The sequence below is a fragment of the Pteropus medius genome, unplaced genomic scaffold (assembly GCF_902729225.1).
Source record: "Pteropus medius unplaced genomic scaffold, Ma_sr-lr_union100, whole genome shotgun sequence".
In the NCBI taxonomy this organism is placed as follows: Eukaryota; Metazoa; Chordata; class Mammalia; order Chiroptera; family Pteropodidae; genus Pteropus; species Pteropus medius.
The window spans coordinates 25,258,588-25,271,898 of NW_024351729.1; the positions used below are offsets into that span (position 1 = coordinate 25,258,588).

General features: G+C 38.6%; 1 protein-coding gene across 5 annotated transcripts in view; it reads right to left on the reverse strand.

The window, feature by feature from the left end:
* Positions 1–858: 858 nt before the first annotated feature.
* Positions 859–13,311, reverse strand: part of PAX3 (paired box 3) — an 88,933-nt gene continuing 76,480 nt past the window's right edge. The window contains exons 8-10 of one of the 5 annotated variants that reach the window (XM_039844897.1): positions 1,674–1,920; positions 1,150–1,180; positions 921–987 (exon numbers count right to left, since the gene is read on the reverse strand). In XM_039844897.1, the coding sequence (XP_039700831.1) occupies positions 921–987; positions 1,150–1,180; positions 1,674–1,920 (345 nt within the window). Of the gene's footprint in view, positions 988–1,069; positions 1,181–1,425; positions 1,921–13,311 lie in introns of those variants that run through there. The other 4 variants (XM_039844900.1, XM_039844898.1, XM_039844899.1 and 1 more) reach the window with 4 other exon arrangements.

Here is a 13,311-nt window from a genome sequence, read left to right on the forward strand (position 1 = left end):
CATGTGGACATTTCTGTTCTTGCCCTGCCTTTCAGAGAAAAGAGAAGAATGTAAACGTAGTCGTCTTAAAAAGCATTATTCTCGAACGTGGTCTCTGATCCAAAGGAGCGAGCCGGGTGTTGGGTGTCCAGCAAATGGCAAACATCACTGCATTCTACCACAATAAATCATGGGCTGCGAAAATAAAGCACCTGCAAAAATATAGTTCTGATTCTGTCTATATGGCCCTGGCCATTGCCGAAGCCTCCGTGAGGTACACAGTATTGCACACTGATAAGCAGCTGTGGGAATGCACGTCATATCTTCACCCCACCCACCCCCGTCCCCCGCCCAGGTTGGCTTCCAAGTGAAAATGAATTGGGAAAACATCACACACCTCTCCCACACCGGGAAAGAAAACAAGCTTTTCTTCCTGTTATCCCATATGCTGCTAGCATGATGTGTCCTTCCTGGACGTTGATTAACAACTGAATTACAAATGAAGATAAGATAACAAATAATTGATTTGGGAGGTCCTTTACATCTAGTCTAACTTCCTAAAAACGGTGGCACTTATTTTTATATGAATTTCCAGTGTGTAAAAGTGAAGGATTCCTCCATTCCTGCTTCATTAAGTGAGCAGTTGTAAAGTCGTCAGCATTGGACATCGATCGTGTTAAACTTCAGAGAATTCTGTGACGCTATTTTAGAACATTCTGCTTGCCCAAACCAGTCCAGATAAATCTCACATACACACACACGCACACACGCACACACACGTGCTCTCTCTCATACGCAGCTACACACACACGCACTTTTTGCCACACACGCACACACATAAATGGAATGTTTTAGCTCCTTGATCATCAGCACAAAAAAGAGTTGGGATATTTGATACGTAGCCATGTAAAATCATTGCCTTAAAATGTTGCATTTGTCTTTTATTGTTCCGGGTCTTCCTTTTCTCCACTGCTTTTGTCCAACATGTTCAAAAGAATTTGAAAGCAACTACTGGAGAGAGAAAAATCAATCATTCTTCTTTGTTTCCTGTCAAGACTGCCCCCTAAAAAGGGTGATTTTTTTTTTTTTTTTCTGAGAAGATTCTTCATGTCTCGGCTGTGGAGACCGGAAACGGGACCAGTTTTAGCTCCAAGTGGACAGTCCACTTACGCGATATCTGGTTTGAGATAATGAAAGGCACCTGTAAGGAAACACACGTGACTTTTTAGGTCATGCTGGGACAATTCACAGCAAGGGGCAAAATCAGCTACAGGCTGACAGTGTCATATTTAATACCGTGGTATCAAAGGATCGAGGCTAATATTTTTATTCCTGAGACAAGTTTGACACAACTCTGTGTCCTTGGGATTATACTCCATAAGATCCTTGAGCTGACCTCATTAAGAACATGTGTTTCCAATGCCAGGGGTTATTTCATTTGGGCCAACCCTTGCGTTTTACCTAGTGGCAATCAGGTTTCACATCTCGGCAATTAATAACCGCAAGATGTTGTTGACATCGGTTAAGAAAATAATTATACGAGCGAGGCCTTGCGGGAACCATCAGCCGACTTTGCCACAAAACCGAGAGTCGATGTGAGGCTGAGTCATACCACTGCCTCGCCTTTCTGAAAGAAGAGGTAACGTTTTCCACCCTGCCAGGAATAATCACCCCCCAGAAAGTCCAAGGCTTACTTTGTCCATACTGCCCATATTGGTAGCCTGTGACGGGGTCCATACTGTAGCCCGTGGTGCTGTAGGTGGGTGGACAATAGGACTGAGATGTCGGCAGACTGTCCAAGCTCTTCATATGGTCTAGTCTCTGACTGCAGCTGGCCGACACCGTGGTGGTAGGTTCCAGGCCCCCAGTGAGGGGAGAAAGAGCGTAATCGGTCTGGGGCTGATGGGGAACCCCTCCGTGGTTGGTCAGGAGTCCCATTACCTGAAATAAACAGGCAGATTGGGAAGAAGTGAGAATGCGGGCAGGGCCAGGTCAGAGCCTATAGCTGACAGAATAACTCGAAAAGTCCCATTTTTATTTCTTTGGAAATCTGTTAAAGAGCTGTTCAGAAGATGGTGACCTCCACTCAAAGTGCCAGAGATATTACATCACGCCCAATGATAACATCTGACTGCAGTTTCAGAAAAAAAGAAAGGGGAGGGAAATAGGGGAAGAAGGGAAAGAAAAGAAGGAAAGAGAGAAGGAAGAGAGATTATACCATGCCCCTAGTGATAAAACAGAGTTTCAGAGAAGGGGAAAGGAAGGAGAGACACAGGGACAGAGGGATGGCGCTAGGGAGAAATTACATCTGTTCACATAGAAGAATATCTCCTCAGATATTACATCCGGAAGTTTCACATGCGATTTTAAACAGGCATTCGCATATTTTTTTTAAAAAGTTAAGTGAATCCGAATCCAATTCTTTTTGTGAATCCTAAGATCTATGTCTTTTTCTCACAGTGTGTCCTCTCAGGAAGGTCCCTCTCCCTTTCGTGGGCATCCTTTGGTAATCAGAAATAATTGCTCCCTCCCTGATGCTTCCTGGTACGTCACTCACCCCTCCTAACACGTAATCATTACCTCATTTACCTACATTGAATTGTGAGAGCTTCGAGGTGAGTAACCTACTCAGCTTTATCCACCCAGCACAGAACAGAGTGAATGAATAAATGGAACTGAATGAATGAATGAATGAGTGAATGAAGGGTAAATGTTGCTCCAAGTAACTGTTTCCATCACCTATTTTTTCATTTCTTCTGTAAACTAACATTTCTTATAAAGAAGCGTTAAATGGAAAGAAAAACCTGAAATGCAAATATGTTATAAAAAGTCCATTCGGTTTTATAAATAACCCTCAAGAGCAAGAGAACTTAAAACAAAACTGTGACAACAGAACAACTTTCAGATTAGCACGGTGACAGGTTTCACAAACTCAAGCTCGCTGACCCTTACAACACCTTGTGACAGAAGTAAGTGGATAATTAATGTCGCAGCTGGGAACCTGCCACACGAGAGAGGAAGTGATTTCTCTCAGCTTCATACAATTCAGTGGCAGAGCTCAAACAGTGATTGTGCAAATTGACTGCCAGGTGAAGAACCTCACTTGCTTACAAAATATCACCTGCTTACAAAGAATGGAAATACGGGGGGCCCACGATTGCACAATATTGCCGTAATAGTCTGGTTGTGCTTTAGGGCATCCGAAGCATATGGATATTAGAGTGGATATCGAATAAGAACACAGGAGCCCAACGCCTGACTCCAGGCCTTGAGCTGGCTTCCGAGGAAATTCAGGCCACAGAAGCCTGGATCTGGGGGTTCCAGCAGGGCTGAAAAGGGAGAGGAATCTTACATCCCAGAAAGCATCCTAAATTAGATTCCAAAAACAATGAGGCCACAACCCCTTTGGGGAAAGGTCTGCATAATCCTCATAGCTAAACAAAATCTTCTTGAAATACAGCTTTAAAGGGATCCATCTCCTATTAGCCCCTGGGGCGGGGGTTGCGGGGGAGGGAGAGAGAGGGAGAGGGAGAGGGAAAGAGAGAGACAAAGAGACAGAGAGAGAGACAGACAGACAGACAGACAGAATCTGTTCACCGCCTTCCGTGGGTTATCTTTTCTTTCTCCATTTTAACAACCCACCGATTTCTGTCACCTTTCCCGGAGGCCCTGTTCTGCGTGTCCTTCTCTCCCTTTGACTGGAGTGCCAGTGTGTGAGCACCGGGGGAGGCCGGCGGGTGTGGGGAAAGCTGCATGGTAATTGAACTACATGGCGAAATATCTTCTTAAAAATTTCTAAAAATGACTTACATTCTTTAAAAAAAATCATCATATGTGACAGAGCGTTGTTTTGTTTTATTAGAGACTTGGGGAAAATGAAAATCACAAGGTAAAGTGAGAATCAAGGTCTGTAGACCCTGGGGTTCTCTTAGCGCCCCACCCAACGCTGTTTCTAGCAAGTTAATTACTTCGTCCTTTCTCTTTAAAAAGTCGAACATAACCTAGAATGCCTTTAAGGTATTTCCTGAACATTCTTCCAACTACATGTTGTTGTTTTTTTCTTTTTTGTCTTTCTTTGAGGTTAGAGAGAAGATTTTACAGTGGACACTTGGAAAATTCATAAACTTCCACTGATATATTAATTTATTAAATATATTATTTCAAGACAAAATTACTTACATCTATTAGAAGAAAAGAGTCTTTAAAAGAGGTTATTCAATGCTAAATACACTCTTTTTTAATCAGGGGTACTTTTTTGTGTACTGGTCTAATGGACAAGAATGGATAGGGAAAATAAAAATATAAAAAATGTAACTTTTTAATGACACAGGGTACAAATATTTTTCTGTAAATAAGCTGTGCCAAGTTAAAAAAAAACACTTAGAAAAAGCAATTTTGTAACTGTATCAATTCAGAGAATAAAATTATCCAGTGATACTAGATAAAAAGAAAATATGTTTTAAATTAACAGTGTTCTTCATGAAGATTCTTGAAACTCAGTTAATGGTATGTTCCTTTAAGAGAGAAATAGAAAACTCTATATATAGTTATAATTGGAGAGTAAGAGCAGAATTTTATTCAAAGCATGCACACTCTCCCATGAGCTATATATATATTTTTTGTGATAAACTTTTTTTAATCCTCTACCATACATTTCGTGTTTGCATAACTTTGAAGGCAGCAATAACTTTCCATGGGGGAAAAAAAAGCCATGAAGATCCTAAAAGAGAAGAAATGAGTCCTTCTCATAAGCAAAATTCAGCTCATAATGTTCGTGGAACAACTTTTTGCAATTGCCGAATGAGAAAAAACAGTAGGTCAGGATTTAAATATAAGACCTTGAAATATATCTCTTGGAGGATGGAGAAGCTATGTGCCAGGGCCCTATTCTAGGGCAAAGAAAGATAGTTCCTCAAAGACTCCAGAGCACAGTGTCCTTAAGACATCTGGGAGCATGATACACTTAGGAGGGATGGCTGCTGGGTGACTGGAATAGAAGGATACTTGTGGGGTCTTTCTGTCAGTATTGCCACTGTCATACACAGGAAGCTAGTGACAGCTCCTACTTTAGCAGTTGCTCTTAGCTCAGCAGCCCAATACTCGCAGTGGCAAATGTGAAGCATGAGGAAGGCCAGAGACCAATTAGCTTTGGTCCCTTTCACTTGCCTGATAGAATCCAAAATACAGACATTCTCCCACAAATTCTTATTTCCGTTGTGATTGTCGCCTATTGTAATTGGGATTTGTTTCTCAAGAATTGTGTAAGGATGGGGAAAGAGGCACTAATGCTTTCCTACATTTGGTCTGAAAATGACATGAATAAAAAATTATAACTAACGCAATTTATCTCGAAATTTTGCACTGAGAAGACTTGAGAAATATACATCTTTTTAATAACTTCTAATTTAAAAATTAAAAATGAAATCTTTCTTGGAACAAAATAGTGAATACATAAATACAAAATACATTTCCCCTAACATAATTTTGAACCTCAAATCTCCATGGAAGGTTCCTATTACACGTTTATATACATTTCTTTAAAAGCTATTTTGTATTTCATATGGTCCAAGGGACACTATGGAAGTTTCCTTTTGCTGCACAAAGAAGTTGGTAAACAAACTTCTTGGAACTCCCCCAATATGGTTATAGAATGTCTTCTAGTCAGATTTTCTCTTTAAGAATACTGTCAGGATTTCTTTTATACATGATTTTCCTACAACAATTTGCAATTCAAAGCGTAAAATAAAATCTTCACTTGTTGCAAAGTTTGTGTGTGCGCGCGCACGCGCGCGCGCGCGCATGTGTGTGTGTGTGTGTGTGTTTCCCCCCTCAAAAACCATTAGTAAGCTATTTCTACTGCCGGGCGGACATTTTTCCCTGATATACATATTTTTTAATTTGTGGTGGCTGGAAGCACAGTTGCCTGGCTTTCGCAATTTCAAAAAAAAAGAAAGAAAGAAACTCATGCTACTCAATTCTATCTACTGACCATTGACCACATTCTTATCAAATGCCAGATAAATCCAGGAGGTGGGAGGACTAGGAAATGAACTATCCTTCAATAAATATCTCTGTTTAATAAATATCCCTGGGGAAGGGACATGGGAAAGAACTTAGTTTTTACTTTTAATTGAGTACGACTCTTAGGTGAGGCATCTGAAAAAAATCTATTAAGTATATTTCTAAATAGTACCTCGAAAAACATTTCCCAAATGCTGTCTCTTAATCATTTTATGCATAAACTTTAAAAACAAATTCAAAGCCTCAATATCACGAGTTGACACTTCTTCAGCCAGTTCCTCAGCCATTATTAGAGACATTTTCTGAAGATCTCTTTAAACTCATTCTCGAATTTCAGAATTCCAAATAGGTTGTTTATATCTTGATTGGAAGATTATATGGTTCAGGAAAAACTAACTCTTTACAATTGCTTTGTGCCATATTTCTCTTGAATTAATTTTCCTATTGTAAGATTTAATATAAAAGATAAAAACAATGGGCCAAATTAAGATTTACATTTAAACAGTGTGTCTGGAAAATATTTGTCTTGGCCTAGGCATTATGGTTTTGTCTTCCATTGAAAGTGCTCGGGGCTTATCAGAAATTTAAAATGATTTAGCAAATTATGGTGTCCATCTAGACACTTCTTTTTTTGTTAGTAGAAATCCTGGTTCTTGTCTTTTTTTGTTCTCAAGTAACCAAATGTTCTTCTGATTTAACATTAAAAACACACATTGTTACTTTTTAGAAAACCATTGTGATTTACAGCTTTGTATGATATAAAGGTTTTTTTTTTTAACCTTCCACTCTTCCCTCCAAGTCTACTGACTATATATATTTTTTAAAATTTGGATATAACTTATTTCGAGCCAAAAATAAATAAATAAATAATCAAACATTTACCTGAATGATTTTTGCAGATACAGGTGCTACTGGAGTCATCTAGGAGTTAAACCTCAGTGACTGTAGCTTTGAGACTAAAAAGCCTACATTTGAACAGCAGAGAATTTCCAGAACATGTTGTCTTCGGATTCAAATGCCTTAGGAATTACCCTGCAGTTGATTAGCATCTAAATAATTAGATTTTTTGGCCCTGTCTGTTTGAAAGCTCAAAGAGAGAAATTGCCTGAAGGCAGAAGTTTCTCTTAAGGTAAGGATGGTGACCTTCTCACCCAGACCGAGAGTTACGGGAAGGGCACGGCCAGGGAAGGGCACGGCCACCCTTTACCTAACCAGATAGAAAACCAGTGCGTTGAAAATGTCCGGCCAAATACATCCTTATTTTTTATTTTAATCCTTAGCTTACATTTTACAAGTAGCTATGTTTAATGTATGTTGAAAGAGTATGAGTGCCAGACATATGTTACATATATTTACAAATTTTATTGGTGAAGAGAGTAGTAAGGACTGGCCCTGTTAAACTCTAAGTAACACATGCTTTAATATCCAGTCCTGTGGCCAATCACAGAATCGCCTTTATTTTATCGGTTCTTTAGAATACCTGTTTCTCAACAGAGCTTAGCTGTTGATAGCAATATTCTTTAGGGACTGATGACTAAAATATAAACCTACGCAAAAAATTAGTATAGAAATGGCTCACAAGATTCATATATATGATTATTATATGTTATGTATACTATATATGTATATACTATATAGTATATATACGCATACATACATACATATGTATAGTTTACTTCTAGCTAATGATGAACAATCATATTATATCCATCTATTATCAGTAAAATAAAGCCCAGTAAGAAGAAGCTTATTCCACCTAAATGAAAAAGTATACCAGTTAATACATTTGGCATTCGACTATGTTAGACCCACCATGGGCCGGAATAAAATTCTCATGTGTTTTAATTCATTTACGCATGCCTGCATTTAATATGCTATGTGACCATGTCTACAATTAATATGATTTATGAGAGAAGAACATGTGCAATATTGGGGGGTATAGCATACATATTTTTTTCTTCTATGAATGAAAAATATAACAAAACAGCTCAAGGCAAATTGTTGGCCGTTAGCGTATTAAGATGGCCTGACAGCGCCCTGAGTAAACTTGGAGGAGTTAATGATATCCTCTTATCTGACCCTGACACATTTGCAGCATGTAATTTACAGAAGCTCTGTCCAGGGAATCTTGACAAATGCTCCTGAGGATGTCGGGGCAATGCTCCATTCTAATGTAAAACACATGTGGGTCAAGATGTCCTCATTCATCACTTAACACAGAGGGTCTCAAACTCTTTCTGGGAGGAATGACATTACCTGCTGTTAACTCTTCTCGGCTCAGGAAATTTCTCACAACCACAGTAGCCCTCTGAAGGGTAAGCGCTCAAACCTATCATCGTTTCAAAAACCTGTCTGAAAACATGACTGTGGAAAATCAAACATATATCTTGGTTTAATTTCATGACTAGTTCAGGACACGTTTACTAAACATTAATTGACCCTTTAGGACCTAAGATTCCAAATATAGAAAGGGAAAAGCTCTGGGCTTAGGCATCTTGCATGAGATGACATGTAAAATTTTATCTCTAATTGCTAAAAACTAAACCTTCATTCAAGGAAACGCAGGGCTGGTTGAGCCTCATAACCATTCATAAATGCAAACCTTGCTGAGCCTTTAAGCTGCCTAGCTCTGTCTGAGATTCAACAAAAAACTTAAAATAAGGTAGTTCTAATTTTTGAGGAATCTCTAAACTGTTTTCCATAGTGGAATCTAAAGAACAAAACAAACAAACAAACAAACAAACAAACAAACCATCAGAAACATACTCATAGATACAGAGAACAAACTGATGGTTACCAGATGGGAGGGGGGTTAGGGAGGTTAGGTGAAAAAAAGGGAAGAGATTAAGAAGTACAAATTGGTAGTTAAGAAACAGTCTTGGGGATGTAAAGCACAGCACGGGGAATATAATCAATAATATTGTAATAACTATGTATGCTGCCAGGTGGGTACTAGACTAATTGAGGGGACCACTTCATACATAAAACTATATAAGTGTCTAACTACTATGCTATATATCTTAAACTAATAGAAAATAATATTGAATGTCAACCAGAACTGAAAATTTTAATTAAAACTGAAAAAAAAGCACTTATATAATAAACTAAAAGAAGGGACTCGACTCTGCCCCTCCTAAACAGAGGGATATTAGGCTCCACCATATTCTTATTCCACTAAAATTTCCCTAGAATGAAGGGCAGACATTCCAGCACACTAAGGGAGGAAAACAGTTGCCCAGCTCGACAAGGAAATATCTCCTTTCTTCTAGACTATGTACGAAGGAGGCAAATATGTCTGTGGCTGCCCAAAGTCAATGTCATAATACTCCATCTGCTAAATGCCTGACGCTAATAGAAGAGAGGCTTCCCTTCCCTTGTCTCCACATGAAGGAGGGTATGTCCTTAGGATGGAGAAAAGAGCCAGCTGAACAGACCAAGTGATACTGATTTAAAGAGCAGATGTCAAGAATGAATATATCCTTTAGGGAATGTTTTCTGGCTATTTCCATGGGCTTTGTGGTAAGGCAGAATGAGCATTCATTTAAAATACCTGGAAACCTGTAGCAACTCAACAGATATGGGACAACATCCGAGCATATAGTCTTCCAAGAACCAGAAGCTATGATGCCATGAAGCCAAGAGCCCACCTACCTTCATTTCCTCCCTTACCCAATTCCAGGGGCACTGGACTATAAAGATGTGTTACTTCTCCACTTAAAAGTATACTTGTGTCCTTGATCATAAATTGGGCAGTAGCTTATGCCTCCCATTGCACAGGCAACTTTATGTTGGCTGCCAACATACAGGGAAGCCACTTACATAGGTCTTTGGTCTACAGAAATTAAATCCTACAGATATTGACAAAAGAGAGTCTTTGTCACTTAGTGATTAAAAGAACCCTCCCCAATCAGTTAACTCAGAATTACTTAGATGGCCCCTTACTTTCTAAAATATTTCTATTCCTGTTGTTTTAGCTTCCTTTATCTTTCGCTGGTGAGAGAGAAGCACAGATTCATCAGATTCTCCTGCCTCTGAGGTCAGTGCTTTCAATTTATCCGATATCTAGTATCATAGAAGCTGGAATGTATATTTTTCAAAATGCATTCATGTAATATCGTATTTCAATAAATCAAAACAAGAATAAGAAGAGAAAAACAATAAGACAATCCTTTGTTCTCCCCACACTTAGCCCCACGGAATGAAGGATCGTTGGTTCTCGTGTTTGTTGTAGTGGATTCTCATGCTATTATGATCCAAATTGTACATTGAATTACTGGGGACTATCATATCTCAGGCACATTACAACTACTGCATTCTGAATAATATCAATAACAGTCCTTAGTTCTTTAAAATGTCTAAGTGGAATGTCTGAAAATACTCAGTCCACAAAAAAACTGCCTTTCTTTCAAGATTACTCAGTTTCCACATTTGCTTTCTTTGTCAGGGACAAACAAAAGTAATATTTTTTTGTCAGCGTCTCGCATGATATCTCTAAGTAAACAAAAATAAAAGTCCTGTTGCAATAGTATTATTACTTTGTCAAAAAGATTTAAATTTCTTAAGTACTACGTTTCGCAACATAACTCCATGGGACGATTCTTTTTTATTACCTTCCGAATTTAACAAGGAGGTAAAACAGAAGCTGAGCTAGTTCAAGCCAATTGTCAGAAGACACATAGCTAGTGAAGGGCTGACAAGTACGGAATCTAATGCCTTTGACCTTGGGGCTCCTTCTTTAGATGGATGAGTTACACCCATGAAGCAATCAATTCACTGAACAGGAATTCTCTTGCCTTCTTTTACTCCATCTGCCTTAACTAAACATTATTAAGCATATATAATTGCTTCGTCCTTAAAATTACTCTCTTTCCTGCCAAGTTGTTATACTGAGGGCTGAGAATGTGTTGAGGCAGAAGATGACATCAGATGTTAAATAGAAAGAACCACTCGCTTGTAAAAAAAAAAAAAAATCAAGGGAACTATTTTTAGAAATGGACAAATCATGAGTGGAGTCCCCACTGAATATTCTTTCATTCAGCACTTCCTAAGAAATGTTCTTCAAAATTTGGAAGTCTGATACTCAACAAAAGGGCTCCATAGTTAAATTAGAAAATACTGAGTTATAGTTGAGAACCATACAATTTCACTCATATGTGAGATATAAAACTGAAAGCAACAGACAAATAAGACAAAAAAAAAACAGAGGCTCATGGACATGGACTACAGTTTAGTGGTTGCCAGAGGGAAGGAGGGGAGCGGGGAAGTTAGATAATGGTAACGGGGGTCAAATATACGGTGACAGAAGGAAATGTAACTTTGGGTAGTGAACACAATGCAATATACATAGGATGTACTGTTGAATTGTACACTTGAAACTTACATAATTTTATTAACCAGTGTCACTTCAATAAATTTAATTTAAAAAAACACTGAGTTATAAAACATGTTTTCATACTGCAAGCCTTGTCAGAGCTTTTAGTAGGCTAACGTGTACTGAGACTGAAAGACGAAGGGGTATAATCTGCAACGTTTATCAAATTGTTGATTCAGAATTTTTTCCCCCAAACCACTGTACCAAGGAGCCCACCTTAGGGAACAAGCCTTTATTATGAGGCACCGTTTGGTTTCTGGGTGTTCAAAACTGATTATGACCTACCACCATTCCTCTAGAAGCCCAGAGTCAAAAGGGTAAATAGATATACTATAATATAATACAGTGTGGTATGTGTTTTAACAAGGTAGAAATGCAAAAATGTAACATCGACAAAGGCTAAAACAAGAAATTCTGCCTGAAAGAGTCATGAAAGGGTTGACATTGACCTAGAAATTTTCCCATGGGTCATAAAGAGTTTTTTAATCTCAGAACAGATGCAATAGTTTATTCGATTTTTAATGTAAGCCGCACGAAATGAGACATCAGCATTTTATGAGAAGAAAAAGTAATGATTGCTTTGAATCCCTGTCTCCTTCATGACTTCGGCACTGAGGACTAGCTGTGCCATCATCTTACCGTGAAGAAATAGTCCCTTCAAGGTGGAAATCCTACCCTGTGATTCTTCAGAGTACACCGTCAAAAAATCTCCCAGTTTGCCATCTTTCCCATTGATCAGCAGGGACAACGCAATCACTGATCTCCGAGATTCTAGTTTACCGAACTCTAGCAAAATGTCAAGAGTAATTTTTAAATATTATACTGTACATTGAAAAATATACACCTCTGATGAAACCCAGACTGTTTTGCAGAGACAGATTCTTTAGGGGAAAAAAAATAGTATACAACTAATGACTGAATCCAGTCTTCTGTGTCTGCAGTACAAAGCACACATTCAGCCTCTAATTGAATAAATATGCAAGTATTCAGATTTCTGTAGATATTGCCATTTTGCAAATGCAGTAATAAATTAAAAGCTTTACATTGCATTCCAATCACATATAAAGGGTTGATTCAGACCACTGGCCTCACATTAGAATCCAGCACAGCTTTACTAACTACAAAGAAAAACTTTTATTCTAGTAGCTTAATTATAGACCAAGCAATCACACTCCATTTTTTTTTTTCTCTCCACAATGGCTAAAAGAATTCAAATGGGCCTAAAAACGATAGGGTTGTTGCATTTGATTTGTTCAAGGTACAGGAGAAAATAACTGATGCAGTTTCTATTTAAATCAATTCAGTAGAAACCAACAAAATTTAATTCTGCAGGAAAGGTTTTCTTGTGGCTCCTTTCAGTGACATGATGTAAGATCCAATCACTGACGGCTGCCCCCTCCCTTTCTTTAGAAAGGAGATTTGGGCCAAGTGGTTGTTTCTCTCAGTTCTCCAAATCCATAACTAACTCTAGGGACTGTGGCTAGAGCTGACATAAACCAGGGCTCCCCTCATTCTTTAAGGGGAGCGACCACAGCCTTCGGAGAAAAACCAATGGCACCAAGTCAATTACAGTCAGCATCGATTCAACAAATGGATTAGCAGCGATGTTTTCAACACAGACAGAACATCTCAAAAGCCTACTATGGAAGAATGGAAACATGCAAATGGCCAGTGGCTATTCTGGGATAGCTGAAATGGGCTCATTTATGATCATAAACATCCTTGAGCCTTCAGAAACATGTGAGGCTTCGGCAGCCCTGGTTTTGAGCTCATGAACTGCTTCAGAAATGAAACAGAAAGAGACACGAGCTTTGGAGAGGCAACTATTTTTGCACAGAATGCCTCTCTGTCCAAGCTTTGTTTGACACCCCACCAATCTCTTTAATCAAAATCACTTCTGCAGAAGAATTTCTGGAAAGTATAAAGGGAAGGAAGTGGTT